The sequence below is a fragment of the Squalius cephalus genome, assembly GCF_949319135.1.
Source record: "Squalius cephalus genome assembly, chromosome: 22".
NCBI lineage: Eukaryota > Metazoa > Chordata > Actinopteri > Cypriniformes > Leuciscidae > Squalius > Squalius cephalus.
In genome coordinates, this window is record NC_137143.1 from 14,302,337 (window position 1) to 14,320,725 (window position 18,389).

Below are 18,389 nucleotides of genomic sequence, written 5' to 3' on the forward strand. Positions count from 1 at the left end.
ATAAATCGCCAGGGCGGTCTGAAATCCACATCCCTGTACAGGCTGGCGAAACGCCTCCTAATATGGGCTCAGCACAATTTGCGCTCGCTGAGGGCAGTGCACGTGCCTGGGCTCCAGAATGTGGGCCCAGACAGACTGTCCAGGAACAACATTCCCCTGGGCGAATGGTCTCTACACCCACAAACAGTCCGGCTGCTGTGGGAGAGATTCGGCAGAGCGGAGGTCGACCTATTCGCGTCCCGCGAAAACGCTCATTGCCCCGTGTTCTTTTCCAAGAACGACAGCGCGCTGTCCCAGATGTGGCCGCGCTGCCCGCTATACGCTTTCCCCCCCGTCTCCCTCCTGCCACAGGTGTTAGAGCGGGTCAGGGAAACAGAATGCCCAGTGCTGCTTGTAGCACCGTTCTGGAAGAACCAAGCATGGTTTCCAGTCCTGATGCAGCTAGCAGACTTCGCTCCATGGCCAGTGCCATTGAGGAGAGATCTCCTCTCGCAGGCCGGGGGCTCGATTTGGCACCCACACCCGGAGCTGTGGTCCCTTCATGTGTGGGCGCTCAACGGATATCCGTTGACCTCGCAGAGGGAGTAATAAATACCATCACTCAGGCCAGAGCGCCGTCGACTCGGCGGCTTTATGCCTCAAAGTGGTCGGTTTTCTCCGGCTGGTGTACAGCTCGGAGCCTATCACCTCTCGATTGTGAGGTGACGGAGGTTCTCTCCTTCCTACAGGAGCTGTTGGGTAAGGGTAGATCCCCTTCCACGCTCAAAGTTTACGTGGCGGCTATTACAGCGTTCTCCGGATCGACGCTGGGTCAGTCACTAGGAAGGAACGATTTAGTCATCCGCTTCCTCAGGGGAGCTAGGAGGCTGAATCCACCCAGACCTCCTTCAGTTCCTATGTGGGACCTTTCTACAGTCTTGGCGGCCATGAAAGATGCCCCTTTCGAGCCTGTCCAATCTATTAGCCTCAAACATTTGTCTTTCAAAACAGTGTTTTTGATGGCTCTCGCTTCGGTGAAGCGCATAGGCGACCTGCACGTGCTCTCCGTGAGCCCAGCGTGCTTAGAGTTTGGACCTAATGACTCTAAAGTCATACTCAAACCTAAGCATGGCTATGTGCCAAAGTCCCTCAACACGCCGTTTCGGGCTCAGGTTATCTCCCTGTCTGCCCTGCCGGGGTCAAGTGAGGAAGGGGACTCAAGTTTTCTTTGCCCTGTTAGGGCTTTAAGAGCTTACGTGTCCCGCTCCGCTGTCTTCAGACAGACTGAGCAGCTCTTTGTCTCGTTCAGTGGACGTTCCAAGGGAATGGCTGTTTCGAAACAGAGCTTATCCAGATGGATAGTTGACGCCATAGCGCTGGCTTATACTGTCAAGGGCATTCAGTGCCCGTTGGGAGTCAGAGCGCACTCCACGAGGGGCGTTGCCTCCTCGTGGGCTTGGTCCAGCGGGATTTCCTTACAGGATATATGTACGGCGGCAGGCTGGGCCTCGCCGTCTACATTTATCAGGTTTTACAACCTAGAAGTTCCCGCCTTGCAGGCTAAGCTACTATCGGTGTAATAGATTCAGCTGTCTAACTAGAACACTGAAATCGCATGCGCAACGCGCTACCGACTGTCTTATGGGCAGAATTGTGTAAGACCCACATTTCCCACATTCAGTTCAGGTTCCCCACCCTGTCTATGTGATGTCATATTCGCGTCTGCTGGCGCGACCATATAAGGACGGAGGGAATCCCCCTCTTGTCTCTAGACTCTCTCTGTGAGGTCATGTTTACGTCTGCGGACGTTACAGTTTAGGGAATTAAGGTCCCCCATCCCTTATTCCCGGATTCTTTGTGAGTCTATCTGGTGATTATGCACTGTACATCTGGCTTAGCTTCCAGTGATCGGTGTTTTTATCCCAGCACGCACGGCGTTTTACAAGGGGTTCCCGTAGCGTTTTGATAAAAACGCAGTACGAGAGGACTCTCGTAAGAGAACGTACTCGGTTACTAACGTAACCTCGGTTCTCTCTAGAAGAGGGAACGAGTACTGCGTTCTCTGCCGTGCGTACGGTTCACTCTGGTTCGCTTCGGCTATGAAAATCAAGTGAATCAGCCTTTTCGAGCTCCTTTTATAGAGGTTAGCCACACCCGTCTCGGCGGGAAATGGCAAGGAGGGCGCGAAGCGCCCTCATTGGCCTGACGTCATCTCAGGCCTCGCTCGATAGGCTTATGCAGTTGCCGCAGAGCAGCCAATGAGCGAGCAAGCCGTCTCGCCACAGCTGACTACTGCTGCAACGCGCTTTACATGTATGAAAATTAAGGATAATTTTTTGCTTCAGTATTTCGTGAAAAGAGACTTTTCCCGTAGCGTTTTGATAAAAACGCAGTACTCGTTCCCTCTTCTAGAGAGAACCGAGGTTACGTTAGTAACCGAGTACGTTTTCTGTGTGTTTATCTGCTAACAGGAGCTTGAGATCTGTGTGGAGGAGACTGCATGTAACAGCCTTATGAATATTTTTGTGATTTGTACAGGTATGTGTATAATGTTCATTATTATTCATCTGGCATACTTACATTGGTTTTATTAAGAATGTAAAAGAAATTCATGTCAATTACATTGAGCATTTTATAATTTATTTAATTCATTTTCACATTTTTATTTAAAAGTATTTTTGTTGATAATACTAAAAGTTTTATCAGTCATGTGTGTGCAGTCTGCGTTAGGCCAGCTGAGAGGAGGAGCTTGAGATCTGTGTGGAGGAGACTGCATGTAACAGCCTTATGAATATTTTTGTGATTTGCACAGACAAATCCACTGTTCTGCCTTCATTAAAAGAGCAACCAGCAGTTGGTCGTGGTCCAGGTCCTTTCTTCACTCGTTACAACAAGAACACAACGCAGAACATACAAGGGTTAATGGACGTGCATCCGATATAACATAAAACTGTTAAAGACAAAGCACGCCCGTTACACTTTTATCAAAATAAGTTAACATTGTTTGATCAACTTTTTTTAATTTTTTTTTAATTTTTTTTTTTATGATAGAATAAGATGTTTTTCATAAGATTAGACTTTCTCTAAATTTGGGTTTTGGGATACTGCAAAGTCCAAACCAAGTGAGCTGCCTACAGAGGGAGCATTTCAACAAGACATAAAATCTGTTCTGAAATCATTTGAGAAGGCAATCCCAGAATCCACTACAAGAAAGCCAGTGACAATAATCTAAAATGACGTAAAAGACACATATATATTTAATGTTATATAATCTTAAACTTTCATTACATTCAATACTGAAAAATAGTAAACAATGTTTCAGTGTATACAACATGCTAAGTTTGCAGCCTAGGTAAAATGTTATGGGAGGTTCCATTAGGATGCTACGGGAAGTAGGGTTGGAAAGGTTTTAATTATTTTTTTTAAAGAAGTGACATGCTCACTAAGGCTGCATTTATTTGTTCAAAAATACAGTAAAATTAATATTGTGAAATTTGACAAGTTAAGTGAACTTTTTATTTTAATTTATTTCAAAAAGAAATGTATTCTTGTGATGGCTAAGCTTAATTTTCAGCATCATTACTCTAGTCTTCAGTGTCACATGATCCTACATAAATAAGATCTACATGATCAAGAAACATTTCTTATTATTGTCATTGCTGAAACAGTTGTGCTGTTTTTGTAGGAACCGTGTTGCATTTTTTTTTTCCAGAATTCAGTGAAGAATGGAAAGTTCAGAAGAATAGCTTTTTTAAAATAGAAAATTATGATAAATATTAGCAATTTAATGAATCCTTGCTTATTGAAAGTATTAATGTCTTTCAAAAACTATACCAAAGTTTTGAATACGCACTTTTCAAAAAAAAAAAAAAAAAAGCATTATATATATATATATATATATATATATATATCATGCATTCAATTCCACACAGATTTATACAAACTCACATTTCACAATCTGTAAAGAAAATATCATTTTTTAAACAAAAAAAGCTTTATTTCAGTTTTTTCCTCTTTTTTTTTTCCCCCTTGTAGTTGTCCTTTGCCAGTGCATTTGAACATTTTATAGAAACTCAAAATATGTTTTATCCACATGATTAACAAATAAAAATAATCTCATAGTAGCACTTGGAGAAAAAAAAAATATTCAGGACTACATGTACCAGAATGCATCGTGATACAAGCAGGAAACAACAACAACAACAGCAACATCTGACTTGTCTAGACTCATTTAACTGCAGAACTGGTACCATCGTTGCTCTAATAATTCAAGGGTCTACATTATAATTTTATATCACATATGAATAATTTCTGTTGCTCTTTTGCAAAGTTAAAAATAACACAGGAATAAGTCAAATATAAAAGTTCCAACAGACATTTAAAAAAAAAAAGTTTTTCATTCTCTTAGACAATCCATGCCGACTTGCCTTGAAATCTTCATGACATATATTATTACAGTCACAAAACAATTCCAAAGCACAAATATTCCCACATCTTTATAGTTTCTCCTTTCTGTTCATTTTTTTTTTTTTTTTCATGAAATTGTCACAAAACAGAAGTGCTATGTCATGTTATGTAGCATTTCTATTTGCAGTGCAAGGCCTCGGTCCGTCAGTCTTTACGCCAAAGCCTGTGATGTCATGATGTCACAGTTACCTGGCGCTCAGGGTCCTGAGGCCTCTTATTCAGCAGTCCTTCTTAGCACGGATAAAGGGAGCAAGTGCAAGTGTGGGAGATCTATGCGTGACGGAGCGGCACATAGAAAAGACCACATTCATAAATGACAGCTAGAGAAAGAGAGAGGCAGATACAAAGAGAACAAGAGAGCGACACAGGCTGGGACGAAAGTTAAGAAAGGAGACCTGACAACAAACACTTCTTTGACACAGACATCCCTCTTCCAATTGGCACTGTATACACTGCAAAAATTCATTCTCTTAATCTGTATTTTTGTGTTGTGTAAAACTGCGTAAGATATTAAGAGGATGTTTTCAGAGGATATTTCTTGAATTTTTGTGTAAACCTCACAAAAATTTGTTAGATTTATGCTTAATATAAACAAACGAAAACTGAAAATAATTTGTTATGGAGCCCCTAAAGTGGCATTCTACATGTACAAAAAAACTTGTGTGCAAAACTTTCAAATTTACTTTTTTGTGTGTGTGTGTGTGTGTGTGTGTGTGTGTGTTGCACATGTGAATGAAAAATGTATTGTGTTCATGAAAAACTTTCTTGTTCATCGTTTTGCAAAAAAAAAAAAAAATCAATTTGGAAATATGTACATATGGAAAACTTTTGAAAAAAAAATTATGTTCTCTTGACTGAGTGTGAACGAGAAAATGTTTAATTCTGTTGCGCTTGCAAACAAGAAAATTTTCAGAGAAAAGTTTCTTGTGCATATGCAAAACTTTTCTCATGTGAAAGTCTTTTTTTCTGTCACTTTAGGGGCTGCATAATTTTCTAATGGGGTAAATAAATATTATTATAATATATTTTTACTGGAAAACAAGTCAAAAATACTCACTAAGAAAATTATTAATATTATTTTTGAAGTTTGAGACAGACAAACTCATTTCAGATTGAGCACCAGTGAAAAAAGGCCATATTTAGCTATTGTTTTTTTAATCTACACAACATTCTTGTTTTTTTGTATGACAAAAAAGATAATTATATAGAAAAATCTACAATGTCATCTGTCACTCCCCTCCCATGAATCTAAAAGCCTGAAATGTTCTATGGTTGCTTGTAATCTCTTCCCAAAGCCAGTATTTGCCCCACTCCCCCTATTAAAAAAAGTTATAAGTAGTGTCTTTGGCAGATTCACAGATAGATTTGTCTCCTTCTCTCAATGAGTAATATTTTTTTTTTTCTAGTAATTTTTTAAGGGACTGTGACTGCTCTGTACATCTGTTCATATGCAAACATTGGCATACGTGCACCCACAAGCACAAACTTACTCGCACACTTTTACTATCTCACAATAGTGAAAACTGAGCTCAGATGACAGTAAATTTTCAGGTAGGTGGTTAATGCAGACAAACAGAGAGATTCAGATGACAGTCGCTTGAATCTTGACACGCGGATGATAGTGGGATGTCGGCCGAAAAGTACAGCACATTCAAAAATGCTGGGCGCGTCACATGTCTTTTGTCAGTCGAGCAAGAAAGCCTATGCAGGAACGCCCATATTTGGGCGAGGCATATTGTCATTGTAAATTAGAGATGGTTTTTGGATGTCCAGCTGGGTTGCAGGGTTGGTAAAAATCCATTTCAACAGTGCAAAGAGCAGGTGAGGAGCAATGTTTGTTGGCTAGACACCAGATCTCATGGGGTGGGGCATGTCATTGTGATGTATGATGGGGTGGGGCGTGGTCAGGCTCAGTGGATTATAATGCTATGAGGGGCACAGAAGCAGAAGCAACGGAAGCATGAGCCACAGGCTGGGCGTTAATGCCCAACCACTGCTGGAGTCATCTGTCAGGAAAGGCTCTGGAGACTCGTACAGAGAGTCATCTGAGAGAGAAAGGAAGAGAAATAGTGCATATTAATAATCATGTTGCACCTTTGCCGCTTTATGTCTGCTTACAAATTACTTACAAACATTACTTACAAGCAGTAGAAAACAAACTGACAACAGCAATGTGCATTTCAGGAATCTTTTGCACAGGAGTGATTATAGGGTATTCATTGATCATTGAAAATAATCATTGCAGGAACAGTTTCAGCCTCAGGGGTACTCGGTCCTCATTCAGATCATATGATTTGGTCTGGTGGCATGTTTATTATTTTATTTTAGACTAATCACTTTAGACTCACTGTATTAATAATTAGAAATATTATTTTATTATAGAATCTGCATATATATATGTATACGGTATATATAATTATATGGACAAAAGTATTGGGACACTTGACTATTACACCAACAGGGACTGTAATGATATCGCATTCTAAATACATAGACATTAATATGGAGTTGGTCCCCCTTTGCAGCTATAACTGCGTCTACTCTTCCGGGAAGGCTTTCCACAAGATTTTGGAGTGTTTCTGTTGGAATGTTTGCCCATTCATCCAGTAGAGCATTTGTTCGATGGGATTTAGGTCAGGCCAGTCAAGTTCTTCCACACCAAACTCATCCAACCATGTCTTTATGGACCTTGTTTTGAGCACTAGGGCACAGTCCTGCTGGAATAGAAAAGGGCCTTCTACAAACTCTTCCCACAAATTTGGAACCATAGCATTGTCCAAAATGTCTTGGTATGGTGAAGCATTAAGATTTCCCTTCAATGGAAGTAAGGGGATTAGTAATGGCCTCCTGAAAAACAGCCATAAACCATTATCCATTCTCCACCAAATTTTACAGATGGCACAATACATTCAGGCAGGTAACGTTCTCCTGGTATCCAGCAAATCCAGACTCAAGGAGAAGTGTGATTCGTCACTCCACAGAACATGTTTCCACTGCTACAGAGTCCAGTGACAGCGTGCTTTACACCACTCCATCCGACACTTGGCATTGGCATTGTACTTGGTGATATAAGACTTGCAAGGAGCTGCTCGGCCATGGAAACACATCCTGACGCAGTTTTTGCAGATATTAATGCCAGTGGCAGTTTGGATCTCTTCAGATTTGGAATCACCATCCCTCTCAGCACTCGGTGACCCCACTCTGTGACTATGTGGTCTTCCGCTTTGTAGTGAATTTGCTGCTGTTCCTAAACACTTACACTTTCCGCTTCCACAAAACATCATGAAATCTTAACAACCCCAAACTTTTGAACAGTAGTGTGTATATTTAAAATAGTGTGTGTACATATACACAATTTATTACACTATTTATATTTTTTATATTTATATTTAAAATATATTTAATATTTTTTGTACATATTTATATAGCCTCTATGTTGCATTTTTCTATTTGAACACACGTTATAATTATAGTTATTTGCTAATTATATTATTTTTCATATTTCATTGTTAGAAAGAGAACCATCACAAGACTTCTTTCTTCATCACATACTATTTTATATATATACTATTTCCAATCAGATTTGGTTATAATCAGTCATATGTAAAATGGGATGCAGCTTCTGTGCATTGTTTACTCTCTCACTGCTGCCACCTCTAGCCCCTCGAGCATCCTTTTTCCAAATCTGCCTTTCATTGAGCTTTTGTCTCAGGTCCAACAATTCCAGTCTCTTGATCTCTAAAGACATTATAATGGGGTCTGGGGTTTAAATTAACCCTTGTGTCTACAACAAGACTAGGATTCCACCTAGTCAGAGAGAAGGAAAATAAACAATGACATGGAGGGGTCACACCAGATGATAAAGCTTTTCACTGACAGGCATCTGCTGTTCTTTTTGTTACTCTCCATCCTGTATGCACTTTCATGAAAAAATACCAAAGTCCAAAACCTACTGAAACAATACGCAGCCCTTTGCAACAACTTTCTACACCTCTAAAGTCCAATAGTGGACAAAGGATGAGAACTGTGAATTTGAATTCAAACAATCAATTGAAGTTACATTCAATCAGAGATTAAATTGCTAATTGTGATTCAATTTAAGTGAAAGGCAATGCACATTATCTCTGAGAAGCTGGATGGAGTCATGACTGCTCTTGTAAACAGATACATGATAGAATGAGAGGTGGATCGTTGTTTCAATTTGCATGCGATTGTCTGAACTGCTCTCTGGAACACTTCTGTTTGCTAACAATTACATCACGCTAATGGGCTGTAATGCCTAAATTATGACTGCAAATAGGGATGGTAATTGTAAGGAATTTAACAATTCTAATTGTTATTCTTATTCCATTTCCTTATTGATTTAATAAATATGTGACCTCAAACTACACATTCTTAGATTACAAGTTTTAGTTTTTTTTATAGTTTTGATTTAAAAAAAAAAAAAAAAAAATTCAAAATAGTTTAATTTAATTATTCGAAAAATGTCATGTGGTTTAACCAAATAAATGTTAATTAAAGTTTCTACACCCAATAGGTCTACACCCTATATGACTGTACACATCTCAATCAAAGTTTTCAATGTTTTTTTTGTTTTTTTTTTTATGTTTTTTTAAATGTTATGTTTAAGGTAAAAATTATATTTTAGAAATCGTTTCAGTTACGTACAGTTTATGTTACCCTTGATCCCTGAAGGAGGGAACGGAGACGTTACGTCGGAAGTGAACCGACGAATTGGGGATCGCTTTGAGAGACCAATCTACTTCGAGTGTAACTAAATGAGCCAATGGACGTTGGTATGCGAGATTTGCATCTGACGAACCGCCCCCACAGCGCGGGTATATACGGAAGCGGATGCATCGCATATTTGGTTTCCGCTTAGGAGCCAAGCCGATGACCCAATCACCCAGCGGTGGTACAGCAACTGTGGTGACGGGACGTAAAGTCTCAGAGGGTTACATGCATGAGCGAGATGTTCCCTTTCAGTCGGTCATGTTCGACGTTACATCGGAAGTGAACTGACAAATTGGGGATATCTACCAACATTGTTGCCCTTCCAGCACCCTGCATCAGCAGAGAAAGTCAATCACTGCTGTTCCGCATGACCCACTCAGAGAGACTATTGGATAGCACTGGGAAAGCGTACCCTTCCTCCAGGGAGGTACCATGTGGAAGTTACCTGTATGGACTGGCCAAGCAGGGCAGTACAACATGTGAAAGGTCTCTGGGGTGGCTCCAGCCTTATAAGGGGGGGACACACTGGCAGGGAGGAAAGACACGGGCTTACCGAGAGGGGAGCCGTACCGTGGAAGAATACACATATGGGATCGCCACAGGGATCACTACATATGGACACCCAGCCTAGCACAGGTTCCACCAATGCACACAAGTGTTAGGCCTGGCATCAGATGCTCCACCATGTCTGACTGCCGAGGGTGGTGGAGGAATCTGGAATCTTCACCAATCTGGAACTAATCTGGAGCAAATAAGCGCACGCATCCGGTCCACCGTAGGGGAATGGCACAGCGAGGCAGAGCTACTGGTCACTTGGGGCGAGTACACAGTAGAATACCAGCTCTACACGAAGGCTATAAAATCTAGCAAACGTGTTGGGTTTCACCCAGCCCGCAGCTATACATATATCTGCCAGCAAAGCGCCTTGTGCTAACAGCCTTTCCCCTTCTGCTGGCCTTCGTAACTGGCAAAGAGCTGGTCTGAGGTCCTGAAATTCTGCGTTCGGTCCACGTACAAGAGCAAAGCGCGGATGGGATAGAGCAAAGCTAGGGCTGGGTCTGCCTCCTCCAAGGGCAGCGCTTGCAGGTTCACCACCTGGTCCCTGAAAGGAGTGGTGGAGACCTTGGGAACATATATGTAATTCCAGGCACGATTCGTTGACCAAAAATGTTTGCAGGTCCCCTACCCTCCTAATGGAAGCCAATGCAACCAGGAGAACTGTCTTCATGGACAGAATCTGTAACTCCACTGACTGCAGAGGTTCAAAGGAGGATATCTGCAAATGCTGGTGAGCACCAGAGACAAGTCCCAAGAGGGTATAGAGTGAGGGAGAGAGGAGGATTTAACCTTCTTGCCTCCCTCAGGAACCTGATGATCAGGTTGTGATTTTCTATAGATTTACCTGCATCGTGATGTGCGTCAATAGCGCTTGATGGTTAGGGGTGTCAAAATTAATCGTTTCTACGATGCATCGCGATGCAGACGAGGACGATTCGGTTTCGGTTCAGTAATAGACCATAACCGATTATAATGTACTGACGCTTTTCTGACGTCATTTGTTGCGTACGTGCTTTGTCGCGGTAGCATACAATGGCAGAGGGAGGTGAGACGCGAGTGCGAGAAAATAAAAAATGCTCCAACTACTTTAAAGCCGACATCTGGGCACATTTCGGCTTTTATGAACAACCTGGTAAGCACGACCTGCAGAAGACACGCTCTGTGTGCACTCATGTCACGCACAAATAGAATATGCAGGAGGAGGTAATACCACTAACTTGATAAACCACGTTAGCCGTTTTCACCCCGAGCTGTTAACGCCTGGCAGAGTCTGACTGCTTTAGAGTAAGCGGATGAGCTCCAACGTCACCCGAATCCGCAGCCAAAATCAAATCATCCACCCGCCCAATAATTTTCTCTTATTTAAGTATACGCACCCGATGGTCAAATTACAATTATTCTGTGTTACGCGTGATTATAAATGGATGATCGTCACCTTCAACAGCGGATTCGGCGACGGTTGATGCGCGCATCTTTAACGGTAACATACACTGATTAATGAGCGCTGCTTTTAAATGAACATTTCTTTAAAACAATATTTATTTGACAGATTTCCTTTTCTTAATGGCATAAACAAGCTTTACTCCCTTGAAACTTGAACTGGAATGTCACTGTTTCTGTCACTGCGACTTCCCGAACAGGCGAGCACACGCACACACATGCGCGCACACATCACTTTTGAAGTAAAATTTTAAATTGAGGATGCGGTGCATCCCGATGCATCGTGATATCGAATTGAACTGAATCGATGACATGATAATCGTAATCGAACCGAACCGTGAGACCACTGTCGGTTCACACCCCTATTGATGGTGTTTTAAGCCCCCAATGGCTCCTTAGAGGCAGCTAACCTTACCCTCAACCTTAAACCTACCCATCCCCTCGCTGCCTGGAAGGCGCCGTTGGGGGCATAAAACACCAAAGACCGTCAATAGCGGCAACATACACTTTGAGGGTGGAGGGAGACAACCTTCACTCCAACCCATCTTGCAGGAAGGAAAACATACGTAACTCTGATCAGGCATTTCCGGGGTCTTCATGGTGGGAAGAACACCACTCAAGGAACAGTTTCCACTTCAATGCAATGCACCTCATAGAGGGGGCTCTAGCCGAAGTGATGGGGTCTCCCAATGCTTGGGGCAGTCCACCTAATTCCTCCACGTCCCATCCAGAGACCAGACGTGGAGCTTCCAGAGGTCTCGGGTGCCATAGGGTGAGAAAGCAGGTCCTTCCTCAGAGGAATGCACCAGGGAGGGGCTGTCATTCTGGAAACCATGTCCGATATACGCAACGGTCGCAGAGCTCAGCCAAAGTAGCCCTTTTCTGGTGGCCACCAGAAGAGGAACTAGATCGGAGGATAGGCGAAGGGACTCCACCTTGTCTGAGGTACTCGAGCAGGGTTTCTGCAGGTTTTATGAAGGTAAATTTAAGACCTTTTTAAGACCAGTTAAAGAAAATTTAAGGAATTAAATTGAAGGGAACATAACATGTCAATATGTTCTCTAAATGTAAATGTCTAGGAAGCACTCAATGAGTTGTATTAGCAACACTTCAAAGTTTGAAAATACAATTTCCAACAGGTCGCTATTACTTTATAATTAATTTTACAAAAACATAGCTTAAAATTTTAATAGCTCTGCTCCCAAACACTAGAATATGGAAATAACTTTTACTGTACCTTCTGATGACACTGCAAATAAGTGATGTTCTTTTTCAGAAGTTTTTAAGTCTTGTTTTCCAGTGAAAATATCTAAAAGATTCTTAAATCAATATCCATTATCCATTTTGAGAAGCAAAACGACATAAGATAAGAAATCTCGTGAAATCTTGTGAGTCATATTATGATTAAAACAAGAACAAATATCTGCCAATGGGTTCAGAAAAATCAAATTAATTCAAATGAAAAAGTAATTTTCATACCCATTGACAGATACTTATAAGCATAAACTGACTTAATTTTGTCAATTTTTTCAGAAAACGAGACATCATTTCTTCATTTTGCATCTTAATTAAATGTACCTTGATTTTATGAAACAAGAATCCTGAGGAAGATATTCATTTTATTTTTTGCAGTGCATGCAATTTAATTTTGTAATTTATTTTAGGGCCCTATTAGATCTGTTTCATATATGTTTTTTGTTTTATAGTTTTACTCCGTTTTTATGGTTAAATTAAATTGCATTAGTCAAAAATAATGTCTAATTAATTGGAATCATAAAATATACAACTTTTTGTCAACAAACATTTTTTTTTAGGACTTTTATTTTTCCTCAAATTCCGTTTTATTTTTTATTTTTCTGTTTTTGGGTGAACTATTTACTCACATGAGGGTGAGTAAATGATGACAGTTTTCATTTTTGGGTGAACTATCATTAAGTTTTGTCATGGGCTTGTCCTTCGGTCATTCACAGTCAGAGTAAAAAAGCTTGTCTGGAAAAAATAGGATTGTTTTGTTTTGTTTTGTAAATCTAATTTATTCTGAAGCACTATTCTCAGTGTTCTATCAGCTTTGACATTTAAATCTGCATTTTTGTGATATTTAACCTGAGGGCTTTTTTTTTTACCTTTATATAACAAAAATTCTAATCTTATTAAATGTATGCTTCATCTTTCATTTAAAATTCTTAAATTTGATCTGAAAAATTACAACTGCATTAAACAATGTTATTGTCACATTCACCGTCTGTCTTCCTCATCTGTCTCTGCACTACACTCCCCAGAATCCTCCTTGGCGCACACCTGCATTCACTCTCCTCTAAGTAGTATTCACCGTCACCTGGATCCCATCACCAGCTCACCTTTATATTCAGCACTCAGTCACTCACTTGTGGTCTGGTCTCGTCAATACACGTCTATACATTGACTCACAGACTCACCTCTCATCATCCGGATACTTACCTGCTTTCCCGATCTTCTTCAGCCTGGTTCATCTGTCATCTGTCATCTGCCTTCATCACCTGCAATAGAGACCTTATTATCACTGAGTTAAGTTACCATTGTTTATCTGTTATCTGCATACTCACTATTCTCCACTGGATCCGTTCCGTTCTGCAAATAAAGCTCTTAAAACTTACCTTCTTGTCTGCTTCCTATATGAACCTGACAGAAGACCAGACCATAATGCAGAGCCCCACGGAAACTACTAACCTTTTCCAGAATGGTCGATCTCTTGAGGAATATGCAGAGTTTTATTTGGATCTCTATCAGGATGTGAGCTGGGAGGATCTTAAATTGCACTTTTGGAGTGGACTAGAGGATCCTCTCGCCCAGATACTACTGCTTGACGATATCCACCGGACATTTATGGAATTCGTTGATCGCACGCTATGGGTGTGCGGTTCCTCTCTCTCCGTGGGAATCGTCCAGCCAGATCTCCACATCCAATCCGAGCCATCCGATCCAGAGCCTGAGCCATCCGATTCAGAGCCATCCGATCCAGCCGAGCCTGCACTTAACGCCAGTCCAGCCGAGCCTGCACTTCACGCCAGATCTGCCGAGCCCAAGGCAGTATGCGCCATGCCCGCTGCCCCTGAGACAGTGAGCGTCATGCCCGCCGAGCTAGAGACTGACAGCGTCATGCCTGCAGAACTATGGTTTTCTTTTATCCCTCCGAGCTTGAAGCTCCCTTCGCCGCTGGTTCCGTCCAGCTCAAAGTCCTCTTCACAGCTGGTTCCATCCGGCTCAAAGCCCTCTTCTTTGCTGGTCCCATCCAGCTCAGAGCCCTCTTCATTGCTGGTTCCGTCCAGCTCAGAGCCCTCTTCGTTGCTGGTCCTGTGCAGCTCAGAGCCCTCTTCGCCGCTGGTTCCGTCCAGCTCAAAGCCCTCTTCATCGCTGGTCCTGTCCGGCTCAGAGCCTCTTCGCCGCTGGTTCCGTCCAGCTCAAAGCCCTCTTCGTCGCTGGTCCCGTCCAGCTCAGAGCCCTCTTCGTCGCTGGTTCCGTCCAGCTCAGAACCCTCTTCGCCGCTGGTCCTGTCCAGCTCAGAGCCCTCTTCGTCGCTGGTCCTGTCCAGCTCAGAGCCCTCTTCGCCGCTGGTTCCGTCCAGCTCAAAGCCCTCTTCATCGCTGGTCCTGTCCAGCTCAGAGCCCTCTTCGTCGCTGGTCCTGTCCAGCTCAACGCCCTCTTCACCGCTGGTCCCGTCCAGCACTGAGCCTTCACCGCTGGTCCCGTCCAGCACTGAGCCTTCACCGCTGGTTCCGTCCAGCTCAAAGCCCTCTTCGCTGCTGGTCCTGCCCAGCTCAACGCCCTTTTCATCGCTGGTCCTGTCCAGTCCAGACCGTCTTCGCCGCTGGTCCTGTCCAGTCCTGACCTGCCCTCGCCGTGGGTCTCGTCCAGTCCTGACCTGCCTTCACCGCCTGTCTCATCCAGTCCTGACACACCTTTGCCGCTGGACTCCTCCTACCCGGAGCCTAAGCCCGTTAACCTCCCCAAGAAAATTTTGGGGGGGACAATAAGTCCTCTGGGGGGACCGTGGAGGCCCTGCCGAGACCTGGATCCCATCACCAGCTCACATTTATATTCAGCACTCAGTCACTCACTTGTGGTCTGGTCTCGTCAATCCACGTCTATACATTGACTCACAGACTCACCTCTCGTCATCCGGATACTTACCTGCTTTCCCGATCTTCTTTAGCCTGGTTCATCTGTCATCTGCCATCTGCCTTCATCACCTGCAATAGAGACTCTTGCACTACACTCCCCAGAATCCTCCTTGGCGCACACCTGCATTCACTCTCCTCTAAGTAGTATTCACCGTCACCTGGATCCCATCACCAGCTCACCTTTATATTCAGCACTCAGTCACTCACTTGTGGTCTGGTCTCGTCAATACACGTCTATACATTGACTCACAGACTCACCTCTCATCATCCGGATACTTACCTGCTTTCCCGATCTTCTTCAGCCTGGTTCATCTGTCATCTGTCATCTGCCATCTGCCATCTGCCTTCATCACCTGCAATAGAGACCTTATTATCACTGAGTTAAGTTACCATTGTTTCTGTTATCTGCATACTCACTATTCTCCACTGGATCCGTTCCGTTCTGCAAATAAAGCTCTTAAAACTTACCTTGTCTGCTTCCTGTACGAACCTGACAGTTATATTGTTTTGAATATTTTTTGAAAATACAAATAAGAAATGTTTGGAAAAAATTATAAACATGAAACTAAACTACCAGTAGATGGTGGCAATTGGCCGTCTTAATGAGTGAGTAATTCATTCAAACGATTCGTTCAAACAGCTGATTCGTTCAGTAATGAACGCGTTGACTGTGAGATGCACTTTGCTTCTCCTGTGATCTTTGTTTGGAACTATTTTCAATGCTGAAATATAACAAAAACAGTCAATATTGCAAGAATTTGCATCTACAATGTAAGTAACTTAAAGGGTCATTTCACCCGTGGAGACATGAATGTGTATTGAAAGTGGGTCATTTATGTAGAAGAAATGTGAAATTATTTTTGAATTTGGAGCTTTCTAGACTGAGAAAAGCCAGAAAATGTATTTTTGGCTTATGTGGATGAAAGACAACAACTCCCAGAATGCACTTGCTTCGCTGCCCTACAAGGCCACTCCCAAGCCACGCCTACCGGTAAGACAGCGCAGTTGAAAACAAAAACATCAAGGCAAGGCTAGGCTACGAGTGAGTCTCCGTGACGAGTTTGCCCATAATGTCCGGGATTCGGCTTTTGCGTTCTGCAGTCGCCATTCATCATGTTTACTGTGGCGAGCAGGACGAGGCTGAGGGGCGCGGGAGAACGGCGCGAGGCCGGTGGCGTGATTACTGACGACCGACACCTGTGAGGCACTGTTCTCGTATCTCGCACAGAGGAGCAGGTATTTTCTTAGCAATGGTAAAACACACATCAACCGATCACGCCACCGGCCTCGCGTCTTTCAACCGATCACGCCACCGGCCTCGCGTCTTTCTCCCGCGGCGCTAGCCTCGTCCTGCTCCCTGTATTACTGTGATTACTGATGAGCGCGCCTGTGAGATGCACCGGTCTCATGGGCTATCTCTCACGGAGGTGCGGGTATTTTCTTAGCAATGTTAAAACGCAAATCAACCGATCACTTGTTTAGCATTCATGTAAACATTACATTCAGATTCACCAATCGGGGTGAATTCAGTTAGATTGAAACAAAAGGTGAGCATGTAAACAATGGATGGCGACCGCAGAAAGCAAAAGCTGAATCCCGGACATTTTTGTCGATCTCAACGGCCGGACATGTCCGGGAAATAGAGTATGGTAACCCCTACTACTCAGCTTTCTTAGTCCCTGTTTTCTGCAGGTTTCTGCCGTTGAAATCAAACGCACTCGCACTGATCTGTGATAGGTCTGTTAGCGCATTAGGTCCAACCCCCTATGGGCGGGTTTGAAAGGGTGGATCTAGTGCTTGTAGTCTTAACAGAAATCCCCCCCTCTTACACTTCCTCCTACAATGACGCAAAATGACGATTTTTGCGTCATTGTAGGAGGAAGTGTAAAGAGGTAAATACAGATTTCTCTCGTCTCGGGGGAAAATGAAAAAATGTTGCATGACCATTCAATAGTATGACTGGGTTTCTAACAATGCAAAGCTTAATGCAAATGGGTGAAGTGTCCCTTTAATTTACTTAACTACTTTGAACTGTTGTATGAAATCAGTATGTATGAAAACTGTCAATGTTTAATTGTAATGGTATTCAGGAAGACAGTACTCTTGGTCCTGTGAGGTTGCTTAACTGTATTATATGTTATAAAACTCAACATTTTGATTTTTTACCGCAGTATGTTAACTGAGTTTCTTTGTGTGTGATGTGCTCATTTGTTTCCATTTCTTCTCGAGAGTCTGCATGAGCCTCGACAGCGCAACATTGTTACCGTCACCTCAAATGTAATAAAATCAGAGTAATTCTCGCAGTTTGGTGATTCACTAGTTTGTTTGTTTTCGTTATTTACGTTTTAATCAGGCTACTTGTCTAGTCGGGCAAGTAAAATTCTCTATCACTTGCCACTTCAATATCCACTTGTCCCGGATAAGCGGCAATGTCGAGCCCTGACCTACTTTTGATTTATTCATCCAAAAGTGGACAAATTCTGTGACATTCAGTACAGTAACATTTTCATTTACGATACAGTAAATTCCATTTTATAAATGTTTTCTGCGATTCCGTACACGTTTTCCGCATCACGGAAATCATAGGGCCATAATTTAATGCCATGATATTGAATGCTTATTGGATATTGGACTTGCAGCTCCAATTTAAGCTCCAATTTTTAAGGCCTTAAATTGTACAAGGTCAAATTAAGACTTTTTAAGACCTTTTTAAGGCCCGCGGAAACCCTGTCGAGTCTCGACCGCAACACCGATATGGTCGTCTGTGTGCACTCACACTCACTGGCACCACATGCAGGGATATAGTGCAGCCCACTGTGTGCACTCACTCTTTAAAGAGCTGTGAAAACAGCTGTTTTTTGCAAGCATTTACATCCTGTTCTGTCATCCGTTACAGGTACATGCACTTTTATAAGTTGATTGTACTGAAATGTGTGTTGGCAGTGCCTGTACACAACCATCATAAAATGATACAAATCCATCCAGTGTTTTTTTTTAATCCCTCCCACGATTGTTGATTGACAGCAGCGTTTCAACACAGACCCGCCCTCGTCT

At 42.7% G+C, this 18,389-nt stretch overlaps 1 protein-coding gene across 2 annotated transcripts in view; it reads right to left on the minus strand.

Moving 5' to 3' along the window:
- Nucleotides 1-3,966: 3,966 nt before the first annotated feature.
- efna2b (ephrin-A2b) overlaps nt 3,967-18,389 on the minus strand; it is a 201,288-nt gene continuing 186,865 nt past the window's right edge. For both annotated transcript variants that reach the window (XM_079857533.1, XM_079857532.1), the window contains one exon: nt 3,967-6,491. In XM_079857533.1, coding sequence (XP_079713659.1) covers nt 6,373-6,491 — 119 coding nt within the window. In that variant the 3' untranslated portion in view covers nt 3,967-6,372. The remainder of the gene's footprint in view (nt 6,492-18,389) is intronic.